The sequence below is a fragment of the Notolabrus celidotus genome, chromosome 18 (genome assembly GCF_009762535.1).
Source record: "Notolabrus celidotus isolate fNotCel1 chromosome 18, fNotCel1.pri, whole genome shotgun sequence".
Classification (NCBI taxonomy): domain Eukaryota; kingdom Metazoa; phylum Chordata; class Actinopteri; order Labriformes; family Labridae; genus Notolabrus; species Notolabrus celidotus.
The window spans coordinates 2,630,229-2,645,302 of record NC_048289.1 but is presented as its reverse complement, the minus strand read 5'-3'; the positions used below and the strand labels follow the sequence as shown (position 1 = coordinate 2,645,302).

Genomic DNA, 15,074 nt, shown 5'->3' with positions numbered 1-15,074 from the left:
GTTGGTTCGCGTACGTATGCGGCGTTGGCTCGCGTACGTATGCGGCGCTGGCTCGCGTAAGTATGCGGCGCTGGCTCGCGTACGTATGCGGCGTTGGTTCGCGTACGTATGCGGTGTTGGCTCGCGTACGTATGCGGCGTTGGCTCGCGTAAGTATGCGGCGTTGTCTCGCGTACGTATGCGGCGCTGGCTCGCGTACGTATGCGGCGCTGGCTCGCGTAAGTATGCGGCGCTGGCTCGCGTACGTATGCGGCGCTGGCTCGCGTACGTATGCGGCGTTGGCTCGCGTATGTATGCGGCGTTGGCTCGCGTACGTATGCAACACTGGCTCGCATACGTATGCGGCGCTGGCTCGCGTACGTATGCGGCGCTGGCTTGCGTACGTATGCGGCGGTGGCTCGCGTACGGATGCAGCAGCGGCTCGCGCAGGCAGCGGTGGCTCGCGTAGGCGGCGGCTGCAGACGTGCGAGGGCCTGTTCATCGCCGCTTGCGGCTTTAATTATTATTATTATTATTAAATATCATGTTCTTAACCTTGCATATGGATTGTTGGATGGGTTGAGAGTTGGGGCTAAGAATGGGGGGGTCATCTTTTTTGGATTCTTAATTTATTCTATGTTACAAATAAAGTCTGATTGATTGAAGTTATTAGAATAAAAAAACAAATATATTTAAGACAATAATAAAGTTAAAGATAAAATCTAAGAAAAATAAAAGCACAACAATAGCAATTCAAATTAGTAGTTAGATAATAAAAATTGAAGAGTTAGAAATAAAAACTATAGAATAAAAAAAAAGTATCTGAAGTTATAAAACACTCTCCATAAAAGCCAGACTAAACAGATGGGTCTAAATTTACTGAACATTCCTGCCTCCCCTCAGTATGAGGTGCGTTTTGTACTCACATTAGAAAACATATACACTATTATAGCTCAATATAACATGTGGCCTGGTTCACAGATTACCCAAAGGTGTGATTTAACAGCCCTCAGGTTCCATCTGGTCATGCTTTCACACATGCTCAGTGCTTTACACCTGCCTAATTTTACCTGTAGTGATGAGTCTGAGGAAAAAAAAAAGAGGCTGTATTTAATCAGATTGGATTTTCTGACACTAAAGCTAATGAAACACCTCTCCTGGAGTCCAGCAGTCTGAGAGCTCACACAGACCGACTGCAGCAGCTTGACTCTGACTGTAAGACTGTTACCACCTCAAGTCACGGCAAAGGTCTGCTGCAGGAAAGGGGTCGGCACATGCAGTACTTTCACCTGACGTTTTTTTAAATGAGAGAATGATCATGTAAATTTCAGAGGAATGGTGATTGGTTGAGGCATGATGTTAACGTGATGCTAAAGAAGAAGCGGTTTCCCATCTCTTTGATGTGCATGATCTGGAATCAACAGGAGTATCATCCCTCCAGTGCTGCACCTCTTTGGCTTCAGAATAAACGACGTGTATTAAGAGTCTCTCCATCCGTCAGATCTGATCTTGATGACATTTTAAACCTGAAATGACTTTTACTACCTTAGTAAATGAGAAATCCCTTTCATCTTAAATGCAACAGCAGCTGATGAAGTGTGTGTCGGTGTCGGGGACTGATGGAGGATGGAGGCTGTTAATTCTGCTGAGGAACCTCCTTACATCCTTACGTCCTCACATCTCGCTGCAGACGCTGCTGATTTAGAGGAGAGGGTCCAATCCAGACTGTCAGCAGCTGAACCTGATAATCAGTGAGATAAAGGACAGAGCACATTGCCAGACCAGGTCCCCCTGCATGTGTGTGTGTGTCACCTTATCATTAAGGTACAGATTTTACAATCACCACAGTAGCATGCATATGATTAAAATACTGTCACTGGAAGATTGATTCTACATGACCAGATGCTCAATCTACCAGGCCGTTATCCCATGTCGAGTAGATACACAGAGGTGGTATGATTTGCACATGGCAATTGCTGTTTGCATTGTTTATGCACCACGATGGCAGAACACTGGTTTATGTCTGCTCGGTGCTTTAGGTTGAATTGCATGTTTACAAGGGAAACCTAGATGCCCTTCATCATGATGCAACAACGTGAGGGGAATACACACATCTCAATTATAATCCATTTTTATTCCCCACGCTTTACACAGCATCCAGATGTTCTTCTATGAAGGACTGATTATACAGTGTCGCCACCTACTGGTCTGGCATGCTCATGGTTCTTTGTAATCGTTTCTGCGTCGGCATGAAGACAAAGAAATATTCCTAAACATCACTGTTTGTAGACGGGCCTCTGCTTTGAGTCATCAGATTCATTGTGGAGATGTTTATTATCTATGCAATCCTTTAGACTTTGAGTTTGTCTGAGTTATAATTGGTGAACTTGTCTTCATCTTCAATCTCCAAATGGATGATGGATGGATTGATGGATGGATGATGAAACTACAGTGTTTCTCACTGGAGGATGATATGTAGGGTTCAGTACTTAAAGTGCTCAGAGGTGTAAAAAGATATCATAGAAGCACAAACTATAGATCATTAACTTGAGGAGATATCATCTTGAGTGTTGATTCAATGTCTGGTAGATTCAAGATACCGAAGAGTCCAAATATGTTTTCCTCCAACAGGCTTTTTGTGCTTCTTCATTAGCATTCATATTTTTTTGCAGATAGCCAGCCCAGTCAGTCATCTCTTTCCAGAGCTTCTTGATCATCTGATCATGTGTGTAACTCTTTCAGTCCCTCCGTCTCCTCTCTTCTCATCAATGTCGTCCAGCATGATATTTTCCTCCAGCGCTCTCAGCTCGACCTCCTCACTTCCCTCTCTTCTGATGAATATTCAGTTGAGGAATTAAGCAGATAGTAAAGTCAGTGTCAGCGGATGACTGACAACGTGCGCTGCACACTTGGCCCCGATTCATCACCCCCCTCTATCATCCACATTCTGTGTCAGTGTGTGGGTCTGTTCCTGTCCTGAGGCAGCAGACCAGATGCTAGGTTGTTATGATGACTGAGCAGGTTTGTGTGTGTGTGTGTGTGTGTGTGTGTGTGTGTGTGTGTGTGTGTGTGTGTGTGTGTGTGTGTGTGTGAGGGTCAGTGGAAGTAAACCTTTCTATGCTTGGCCACACATGAAGATATTACAGCCACAGGCGTCACTCCACCTCAGGACTGAAACTTGAATAACTTGAATAATCATTGAATAGATGCCAATGAGTATTGAATAGTATTTTTTGCTTGAAATGCCCATCTCTAATGGAGGGATGGATTCATTGATGGATAGATAGTTGGATGGACGCATGGATGCACAAAAGAACAGACGGATGGATAGATGGATTCATTGATTGGTAGATAGTTGGATGGATGGATGGATAAATGAAAGAATGGACAGATGGATGGATGAATTGATGGATGCATTGTGGGATGGATGAATGCATGAAAGAATGGATGAACGCATTGATGGCTAGATAGTTGGATGGATGCATGAAAGAATAGACGGATGGATGGATGGATGCATGGATGGATGGATGGATGAATTGATGGATGCATTGTGGGATGGATGAATGCATGAAAGGATGGATGAATGCATTGATGGATTTAAAGTTGGATGGATGGATGAAGGTTTGAAAGGATGATGGATGGATGAATGCTTGAAAGGATGGATGGTTAGATGGATGGATTGATGCATGGATACATTGAAGGATAGATGAATGGATGGATGCATGGATGGATAGATGGGTGGATAGATGGGTGGATAGTTGGATGGATGGATGGATGGATGGATGGATGGATGGATGGATGGATGGGTGGATAGATGGGTGGATGGATGGGTGGATAGATGGGTGGATAGTTGGATGGATGGATGGATGGATGGATAGATGGGTGGATAGTTGGATGGATAGTTGGATGGATGGATGGATGGATGGATGGATGGATGGATGGATGGATGGGTGGATGGATGGATGGATGGATTGATGGATGGATGGGTGGATGGATGGGTGGATAGATGGGTGGATAGTTGGATGGATGGATGGATGGATGGATGGATGGATGGATGGATGGATGGATGGATGGATGGATGCATGGATGGATGCATGGATGGATGCATGGATGGATGGATGAATTGATGGAGGCGTTGTGGGATGGATGAATGAATGAAAGGATGGATGAATGCATTGATGGATTTATAGTTGGATGATGGATGAATGCTTGAAAGGATGGATGGATGGATGGATGGATGGATGGATGGATGGATGGGTGGATGGATGGGTGGATAGATGGGTGGATAGTTGGATGGATGGATGGATGGATGGATGGATGGATGGATGGATGCATGGATGGATGGATGAATTGATGGATGGATGAATTGATGGATGCGTTGTGGGATGGATGAATGAATGAAAGGATGGATGAATGCATTGATGGATTTATAGTTGGATGATGGATGAATGCTTGAAAGGATGGATAGTTGGATGGATGGATGGATGGATGGATGAATGGATGGATACATGGATGGATGGATGGATGGATGGATGGATGGATGGATGGATGGATGGGTGGATAGTTGGATAGTTGGATGGATGGATCTTAAAGAAACAAAGGTGCAGAAAGTTTTGTAACTAAATTGTAGAGGGAATCTTTTGAAGTAAAAAGGAGTTGATTGTGTTTTCATTGATTTTGCTCTCTTTATTAACATTAGTCATCCTCAGAGTTTAGTGAGTCCTTCTATAATTAGAAAAGTGAGGAGCCTCTTTGTTACGGTTTACACAGGTACACTCTGTTCTTATCTGAACTGGGCTCCACATTCACACATGGCGTTCCTCCTCCGTCTCTTAAACACGTACTCTTGTAGCGTGGCGTCCCCCAGGGTTTGAGCAGAGAGTGTTCTTGTGACTTCAGCACAGCCTCAGCGTTGAGGGCATGTAGCTGGACGTGGTCAGGGTCCAGGGTCCAGGGAGGGACTGAATGAAGATGACAAGTAAAAAGACGAGTTGAGTCGGAGAGGAAAGGGTTCAGCTTGGCAGGGAAATTCTCCCTCTGTCTCCATAGCAACAGTCATACCGTTATGACCACAGTCACACTCTTTGTGTGTGTGTGTGTGTTTGTGTGTGCGTGCGTGTGTGTGTGTGTATGTGTTTAAATGCCTTTAAACTGTGAACACCCATCCCTCACATGCAGTCTGAGCAAATCCATAGTTCTCTATGTTTAGAGGATTTCCCCCTGAGCTGTCCCAAACAAGTGTCCCAGCATCAGCACACAGAGACGTCATGATCACCTCATCGTCCCGTGAGGAGGAGGTTTTTATCTGGAATCTGACTCTGTAACAGAAACACACACACACACACACACACACACACACACCTCTGAGCAGAGAAGGTGTTCTTTATGGCAGGAGACGCCCATCGACAGCTTCTTGACATTAGAAGTGCAGATGGCTTCCGGCACAAATGAGCGTCTAAATGGCGAAGCAGAGCACCTGGGGCTCATTGAGACGACAGCTGATGGGGAACATGGGGCTCATCCAGGCGGGATGGAGAGGCTGCGTGCTCTTCTATGTCTTCCTGGGTAAATGCTGGCAGGCAGTCCTACACGGGGAAGAGGAGTGTCTAATGGAGAGTGGTGTCTAATGGCCAAAGATAGAAGGCCGAGATGAAGAAGACGAGGACAGAGAGATTGAGGGGCGTGTGATGGTTATATTTTCAGCCCCTGTTGATGGGTCCATCTCTGGGTTAGGGATGAGCATTTCAAGGCAAAGTACTATTCGATAGTCACTGCCATCTGTTCAGTGATAATGCTTAATTTATAACCCCCCCAAACTTCCCCAAAAAAGGAAAAGAAAACATGCAGACTAAGGCTAATCAAATAAATATAAATAAGAAGCTAGTAGCTAGGGTTAATGTAGCGTGATTTTATGTTCAGTATTTAAATAGAGATTCAATCATACAATCACAGCGTTATAGATTTGAGTCTTGGAGTCTGTTTTTGTCTGGTCTGGCTCCAACAGTAGGTTTGAAAAGTTAAGTTGAGGCAACAGCGAGTCACACAACACTTCACCATGTGTGCTTCATGTGTAGACAGTCAATGTAAACACACCACGGACACCTGACCTGTTGAGGTGCTGCTAGTAGCGGAGCGGGCCCTGGCAGCATCTGTCTCGAACTTTATGTCGGTGTTTCATTGACGCAGCAGCTGGTGTGTATGTATATGTTTATATTTACAGCCATGCTCAGTCTCTGCAGTTCTCTCTGCTTTTGAATCTCACAACACTACACGCGTATGTCCAGCACACTGTGAAATAAATGGACGTAGCATCAGTGACGTCACCCATCTGTTTCTGAAGCCCTGTTTTGAGGCCAATCATTGGCAAGTGCCATATTGGAAATGCTTAAAGGTGACATATCATGCAAAATTGACTTTTTAATGGTTCTCTACCTGAAATATGTTTCCCTGGCATGTCTACAAACCCCCCGAGAATGAAAAGAATCCATTCTGCCCCTGTTCTGATTTCTCCACCTTTCTGTAAATGTGTGTGAAACGAGCCGTTTCAGTTTTCAGTGTTTTTCATACGTCACAACGACATCCGGTCTGTAACTGAAGTCAGAGCTCAGAGCTTGTTCAGCCCATAGACTGTATAAAATACAACTCAATCCCCCCTCTGTTTTTCATTCCCTGCACACGTGTGCTAACAAGGAGCTTAGGAGGGAGGCATGCTAGTTGTAGGCTGTCTTAATAAACACAAAGGTCGGTTTTACTCCCCACGTCTACAGATTTGAAGATCTAGTGGATGATTTTTATTTGTCATGGAAAAGTGCTAGCGCTAGTTAGCATAGCCACATAGCTATATGTTCGTAGCTGTGTACCAAGACACACGTCGACATACTGACAAATAAAACAACAAGAAACACTAAATCTGTGACCAATCCTTCAGAAAGGTCCTGCTGCAGGCGCCTCCCCTTCAGGATCAGATTCTGGATCAGATTCAGAGGGTTGAAGTAACGCGGGTCTGTGAGCAGCCGTGTATATTCAGCCAACATGTAAACATTACATCAACGTGCCGGAGAGCCGAGGCCACATCCACTTCCTGAGGGGGCGTGGTCAGAGAGCTCATTCTCTTTTAAAGGCACAGACACAGAAAACAGCCTGTTCTGAGCAGGGCTGAAAAAGAGGGTTTTTCAGGCATGCCAAAATCTGATTTATAAGTGTTTTTTTGAGCAATAAACTTTAAAGACATAATGAAAAAGAGCATAATATGTCACCTTTAACACAACTTAAACCTGTATAGCCAGTGTGAGGTAAAGAGGCGGGCTTTGAGCCTCCTCGCCAACAGCTACAGTGTTCCCACCTGTCAATCAAGTTAGCTGTGCCTCTCATAATGGAAAACTCGTAAGTTTAATATCTTTGAAAATACCAAGTTATAAAAAAATTCACCCCCCGTACAGTGTGTGCTGATTGAGAAATGAGCTATCCAGACCTAAACTCTTTATTTGATCCAGGCTGTAAACATGTTTATTTCTGCTGCAAAGATCGGCTTCTTTGAATTGGTGTGTATGTGGTTTCCGGTACTTCCGGAGCCAGCCTCAAGTGGACACTTGAGGAACTGCAGTTTTTAACACTTCTGCATTGGCTTCAATTCTCACAGCCCGAGGTTGCTGCTTCATTTCCAGAGACTGTCGCTCATGTGTTCTTCTTCTTTTGCTATTTAATGCAGTTAGCATTCTTCTTCTTCTGTTACTTAATGCTGTTAGCTAACAGCTTTGAGACGCTCTATCGCCACCGTCTGGCGGGAATACGCATTACTACCAGACAACTTTTACAGCAATGAAAAATATGAATTTCAAAATGAGATTTTACAAAGTGAACAAATATTCATGCATTCAAAAACTATTTCCCATCCCTACTCTGGGTGTGGAGTGGTTGTGTTAGTCACAGTGGGTGGACTGACACACAGGTATGAAGATGAATACTGCTGGGTGTGATCAATGATGGACATTTCCTGTGTTGTGTCTGGCTCTGATAATCCATCACGCTGACCCTCAGTATTTATTTACCCATCAGTGCTTTGACCTTTAATCCTTCATAGACTGACATGTTTGTCAGTCGTCTCTGGGAGAATGGTACCACACCTCATCCTTACTCTGCCTCTCTTCCTCCTCTCCTCCTTCCATCCTCCCTCTGTATCTCTCTCTGTGCTCATGTTCCTGTTGTCAGTCCTTGCTCTGGTGTAGGAGGGGGAGGAGCTGGACCAGTAGGACATCACATGTTTGACAGAAAGCTGCCTCAGGGACACACAGGGCAGCTTCACTCTGGTGCCCGCCCAAAACAAACATATGCACACACACACGCACACACACACACACACACACACACACACACACACACACACACACACACACACACACACACACACACACACACACAAACACACACACACATACATACACACACACAAGCTTGTCAATAGTTTCACACATTTTTGATTTTTCATTTTTGGTGTGAGATGTGTCACTGGTGAGGACCACCTCAGCTGCAGGCTGACATGTGAACAACACATCTGTCCACACTCTCTCTGGGCAGAATCAAAGATTTAACATTATTTGAAGAGAGTTATGTTGGTTTAAAACTTGGATCTGTGTTCCCTTGCTTAGATTGAATATACAAATACTCACATTCAAATTGAATGGCCTCCTGCCGTACAGAGGAAAGAAACATAAGACAGAAACTCTGGTCTGACAGATCATGTCCTGTAGAGGACACAATCAATAAAAGAAAGGTTTACATTTATTTCATCTTCATACTGTTTATTGCCACTAACCCAAGTGCATCCAGTTTGTAGCAGCATGAAGCAACAAATGCAGAAAACTCATATGAAATGGATTTTGGTTGAGTTTCCCAGAGGCTGAAAATAAAGTTTTAAGAAGTCAACAGTTGCTAAAAAAATATGCCAAACATTTCTATCTCATCATTTCATTTTTATAATCATTGGTTTTCTAAAATGTTGTGGTTGTATGTAGGGATGGGTACCTTTCACATTTCAACTGATACACTACCTGGGAATCAGTATAGGTACTCTACAGTACCAATTTTTGGTACTTTTGTGTTTATGTGGTAATAAATGTTAATTTGTTTAATAAGAAAACCTCAACATTTTTCAATTTAACATATTTATTTCTCAATATATAAACTTTAAAGGCCCTGTGAGGAGTTTTGAACTGGCTGAGAAACAGACTGAAAATGATACTGGTGCCTCTTTATGACCTTCAATAGCAAACAAGTCCATCAGCAGCAACACTGACACCTTCTCTGTTGTCATTTTGAGTGCCTGAAACCTCCTTGGGGGGGTAGGTGCCAGACCAGATGATGGACATCTTGCTTCAGAAACGGCCTTTATTTGACTATTTTCATGGAAAATAATAACATTCCCTGATAATGTCGACTGTTGAAAAACAACAGGATGAGGTTTTTGTTGAAAACACTAATTTTGCATGTATAGGACAAGAGATAAGAGGTATCACTTTGTGATCCGGCCCTACTCGTTGGGGGTCCATCGGGGCTGGGTGGGTGGCTGGTGTCCCCGTCACCCTCCGTCCCCCTGCTGCCCCCTCCCCTGTGGGGGCCTGGTCCGCGGCTGCCCTCGGGGCCGGGTTTTCCGGGGGTTCCCTCGCGGTCCTCTTTAAGGGGGTGGGGTGGCGCGCAGCTGGGGGGGTGTTACTACGGCAGCCATTGGGGTGTCCCTCCATGCCCCCGCGGCCTGGTCCATCAGTCGCAGGGCGTGGCTGGGGGGCGTGGCTGGGGGGAGTGCCCCCCCCCCGCTCCGGCGCGCCGGTTGGCGGGCTCTGGTCCTGGTCCTGCCCGTCTGCCTGGCTGTCTGCTCCTAGTGCCGGGCCCCCTCGGCCCTGGTGGCTCCTTTGGCTCCCTCTTGGGGCGCTGTGGGGGCGGTGTTGTGGGGGTGTCCCTTGGGGGGGCTGCGGGATCTCTCCCCCCTCGCCCCCCTTTCCTCCTACTGGGTGACCTGGGGGTCGCCCTGGGTGCTCCGGCGGTACCTGTTTGCTTTCGGTCTGGGTCCTTGGCTTGTCCCCTGGCCTGGGTCTCCCGCGGCGGGTTGGGTCCTTCGGTCTGACTGCTCTCGCGGCCCGGGTGCGGGGCTGAACCGCTCGGCTGATCTGACCCAAGTGGTTTCATCTGCACCAGTGGTGGTCTTGTTACACAAATAGAACACAGCACGGCGGCAACCCTCTGCGACCCAAGCTTCAGTAATGATTGTGGACACTAAGGGTTGCTTAATCATTAGTATCACCCCACAGATTTTTTTTGGCATCATGGTGAGATGGTCCCTCTCCATCTAAGTGTGTTAGGTCTCTCTCTCCTTCTCTCTCCCTGTCCCTTTGTATATCCTTATGTAATCTTTCTTTCACTTTCTCTTATTTTTATTTTTTTGGCCCACCTAGGTGTGCACGCCCTCTTTTACAGAACATGATATTAGCTGTCAATAAAAGATAGGCCAGAGTTCTAAGAGGGATGGTGATGGTTGCATGCACACAGTCACAAGCACAGAAGAAAAAGGTTTTCTTTCTTTTCTTTTGCTGCAAGAATAAATTGCATTAATATTTGACAGTTTGTGACAAACATGACACAAACCAGAAATATATATGCAGACAAGAGAAAAGAAAGAAGAAAAAAAAAAAAAAAAAAAAAAAAAGAAACGGCCTTAATTTGACTGTTTTCATGGGAAATAATAACATTCCCTGATAATGTCGACTGTTAAAAGACAACAGGATGAGGTTTTTGTTGAAAACACTAATTTTGCATGTATAGCACAAGAGATAAGAGGTATCACTTTGTCCACCAGGGGCACCAGAATCGATACAAAACAAAAGTTCCTCATAGCAGCTTTAACAAATATATCAAAACAAAATCCAACTGTTTGTATATATATAAATGTCTTTAACATGAAATGAACAGAAACCGGATTATATAGGTGATTAGATATATTAGCTGACACGTGCTCGTGGCGTCTAATTGCTCTTTCAGGAGTTTATCAATGAACACACGTGAACGCCCACGGACGGGAAAAAGTCAGTCTCCGTCTCTTTATAATAACAGGACACACAACTTACGTGTTGGTCATTCACACACACAGGAGCGGTTATAAACAGGGCAGGTAGTCGAAGCGAGAGAGTCTGTCTCAACTTAATCATCCTGCAGCTCTGCCTCGCGGTGAGGCTCCGTTTGGCGCACTCCTGCGCAGATGCAGAGAGCAGAGAGCAGAGACGTCCACCCGATCAGTCTCAAACTTTATTACAGGGCAAAAGTATGGGGAAATCGCCTCCTCTTCCACTCCCTCACAGTCACAAGGATGCGTTCAGGTACCGAAACGTGGTACTGTTTGATTTTACGTGAATTGGTACTCGGTAGTACCGACCGAATTCCGTCGGTACTACCAAGTACTGAATTCGTTACCCATCCCTACTTGTATTTATATTAAATCATATCTTTCCTATTTCCACCATGCAGCATTTTCAATCGTCTGATGCTTATGTGATAAGATACATGTGATGTTTAGAGAGAGTGTGTGTCCATGCCAGAGTAACCTTAGCATTTTACAGATGTTAATTATTTACTTCACCTGCAAGCTAATGCTAATCAATCAATCAATCAATCAATCAATCAATCAATCAATCAATCAATCAATCTTTATTTATAAAGCACCAAATCAACACAGACGTTCTCCTCAGACTCTTTCCAAACAGAGCCGGTCTAGACCGTACTCTACGTTCTATTATTAACAAAGACCCAACATCAAGACAGGATCCGATCCAGTCCCATCTTACAGACAGGACTCAGTCTGATCTCATCTTAATCCACCATGAGCAGAGCACTTTGCAGCATTTAGCAAGTTACAGTGGCAAGGACAAACTTCCTTTAACAGGCAGAAACCTCCAGCAGGACCAGACTCGTGTTAGGCAGACATTGAGCAACACTAGTGTTGTTTTTAGTTGTTTGAATATTGTCTTTTTAGATTGTTTGTATCGTGTGTTGTTAGATCTTCCTGCCCAGGGACCACAGATGTAAATTAGCCTGTTAGCTGACTCTGGCTCAGGAGTTGTGTTGTGCATGGTCTCTGTCACATAAACTAATAAAATGAACCAACATCTGCTGAGACCGAGTTGGTGACAAACTTCCTTTAACAGGCAGAAACCTCGAACAAAATACATTTTTTATATATTTTATAATACAGATTTTTTGGAATCGTTAAATGAAAAAAAAACCATATTTGATAGATTGCATTTTTTGAGCATTAATCCCTTTCTTCCTTCCTTTCTTGCAGGTCTTGATACTTCATGATGAAGATGCAGACAGTTTCCTGAACCACCGTCTGCCCGTACTCTCCTCCATGACCCAGCAGGGTGGCGTAGCGACGGCCTACGTCTGCCAGGACTTCACCTGTTCTCTTCCTGTCACTGACCCCCAGGAGCTTCGCAGGCTGCTGCTGGACGGGACCACAGAGACTCAGGCAGACTGATGGAGGAGGAACTAACTGAGGATTATTAGGACGCCAGTAATCTGCATAGGCTATGCTCTGTCAACCTTCAGTCTAGCTCAGTTCTGCTGTTATTGGCTCGTCGGTCAGCCTTTGCCATGAAAGAACGCTAACACTGAGGAGGTTCAGAGACGTTTGGTGAATGGGGCTTCTTTCCTTCTCTGCAGATCTTTAACTCCGGCTTTCTCTTTAGAAAGAAGTGTTACATAACATATCAAATTAAGGGTTTTAGCTTTATGAGCATAAAAGCAATATGTAGATTTAGATATATCATGATGCCAGAGTCTGACTTTAGTACACTGGGCAGTATTTAACTGAAGAACTTGTGTCCTTGTCTCACCCTGTGTTAGACCATCCAGGTTACATGAATCTGACAGTAGAGACCTTCATGTCTGTCATTTCTTCTAAGCCAATAGGAAAGAAGGTTTGCAGGTTTCCTAAACTTCATTCTGTGTGCACATGATTTTATTTCAAATACACCAGCAAACATCTTCTGTCTGACATGATTCTTCTTCACTACTCCAGATACTCTTGTGTCATGTATGTCATCATGAGCTTTAGATATCATCAGTTCACAGCTGGATGTGTACATGCCCTGAGTTGTTTCCACTCTAAGCTCAGTCAGCACTCAGTACAAAGAGTTGCTTGATTAGAGGTTCAGTTCTCTTTTTTAAATTATGACCTCAGGAATACTAGAATCCAATAAACTCTCTGTATTTTCTGACATTTTTATCAATGTCTGAATTAGGTCTGGGCGCTAATTTGGTAACCATAATTATTATTATTATATCATTTTTCTCAATATGAATATAACAAATGTTCAATAAAATTCGACATATTTTTTACTGTAATTACACCCTCCAACCACTGGAAAGGAGGGCAGTAATGAGCCTTAAACTCTAGTTGCCACCCAACATTAAAAAGAAGAAGAAGACGGCATTGAACAGCCAATCATGTTGCAGGGTGAGAGGTAGGCGGGGCTTAAAGATGTTTAGAGTGGAATGTAAACACAGCTGAAAGGAGCGACAGTGACTGAAGAAAACTGAAAACCTAGCAGCTCAAAGCAGAGTCGTTAGTCTGACACTGAGTCGACTCTGTGTTAACTATTAACTTCATACACTTCATTAAATCTACTTTCAGGATGTGGGTAAAGGAAGAGCACAGAGACAACGTTTAATGTCCACCGTGACTTTAAGACAACTGGACTCTGAATAACAGTGATGCATTCACTGCACTGTGGGAAACAACATCACTCTGCCTGTAACCCTTAGTAATTTTAAAGGGGAGAGCACAACTCAAAACAATACTCTATAAACCAGGGGTGTCAAACTAATTTCAGTTCAGGGGCCACATACAGCCCAAGTTGACCTGAAGTGGGCCGGACCAGTAAAATCATGACATAATAACCTATAAATAATGACAACTCTACATTTTTCCCTTTGTTTTAGTGCAAAAAAAGTACAAGAACATTCTGAAAATGTTCACATTTAATGAACTATCTTTCTACAGAAACAACTGTTGTAGTTTTTGCCATGCTGAGTCTCATAGTGGGGCCAAATATTTTACTCTTGAAGCCCTGAAACCTGCTGTGGACACACCAAACACACAGGTTAGCCATTCAACTGACACACAGTGTGTAATGTTTACTGCAAAGAACAGAGAGACTATAATAATGAACAAGGTAAAGTTGACTATTTTGGACCCCTCAGCTCAAACATGAACAGTCTGCTTGCTGGACAGTGTTGTATGAAGGGATAGTGCGAGTGTTAGTAGTGACTGAGTGCACCTGTAAGGCATGCACATGTATGGTAAGCACGCATATAATTTGTGACTCCTTTTGAAGATTATGGATCCACCATTCCTGCTGTAATAAGTTTACATATATGTAAACTTTAGTGCTAATTGGATCATCTTATAGTGCTTTGAGAAAAAAAGTCTGAGGGCTGTTCAGGTGCGCTCCATCAGTGCTATGATTTTATGCGACCCCCAGCAAACAAATCTTAAATAGTAGTTACTTTTATTGAAAAAATGCAGTTAATGTCTTCTTTGTAGTTTTTTCACTTTGCAAAGTTGTTCCGCGGGCCGGATTGGAACTTCTGGCGGGCCGGTTTTGGCCCGCGGGCCGCATGTTTGACACCCCTGCTATAAACTGATACATAGAATACAGTTTGATATATTTGTTGTAAATTTAAATCAAATTATGGAAATAACCTCAACCTGAGGAAAATAAGAATCTACAAACTAAAACTTCACAAAAATCTCATCTTCCATTAAAGACCTGCTTCCTGTTAACACCGTCAGAAATGATGGATTCAAGAAGTTCATCAGAAACTAAATCCAGATACAAACTAACAAACTGTCTTCAACTTTCACTCAGGAGCAAAAAAATCTGACTTTACATTTAAAGCTGCTGTGAGGAACTTTTGATCTATATTAATTTTGGTGCCCCATTGTGGACAAAATGATACCTCTTATCTCTTGTTCTGTACATGCAAACGTAGTGTTTTCAACAAAAACCTCACCCTGCTGTCTTTAAACAGCCAGATTTAACACTCAAT

At 43.8% G+C, this 15,074-nt stretch overlaps 1 protein-coding gene across 1 annotated transcript in view; it reads left to right on the top strand.

Moving 5' to 3' along the window:
- Positions 1-13,014, top strand: part of spata20 (spermatogenesis associated 20) — a 71,956-nt gene extending 58,942 nt beyond the window's left edge. Inside the window, exon 16 of the mRNA XM_034708496.1 lies at positions 12,304-13,014. Coding sequence (XP_034564387.1) covers positions 12,304-12,498 — 195 coding nt within the window. The 3' untranslated portion in view covers positions 12,499-13,014. The remainder of the gene's footprint in view (positions 1-12,303) is intronic.
- The last annotated feature ends 2,060 nt before the right edge of the window (positions 13,015-15,074 follow it).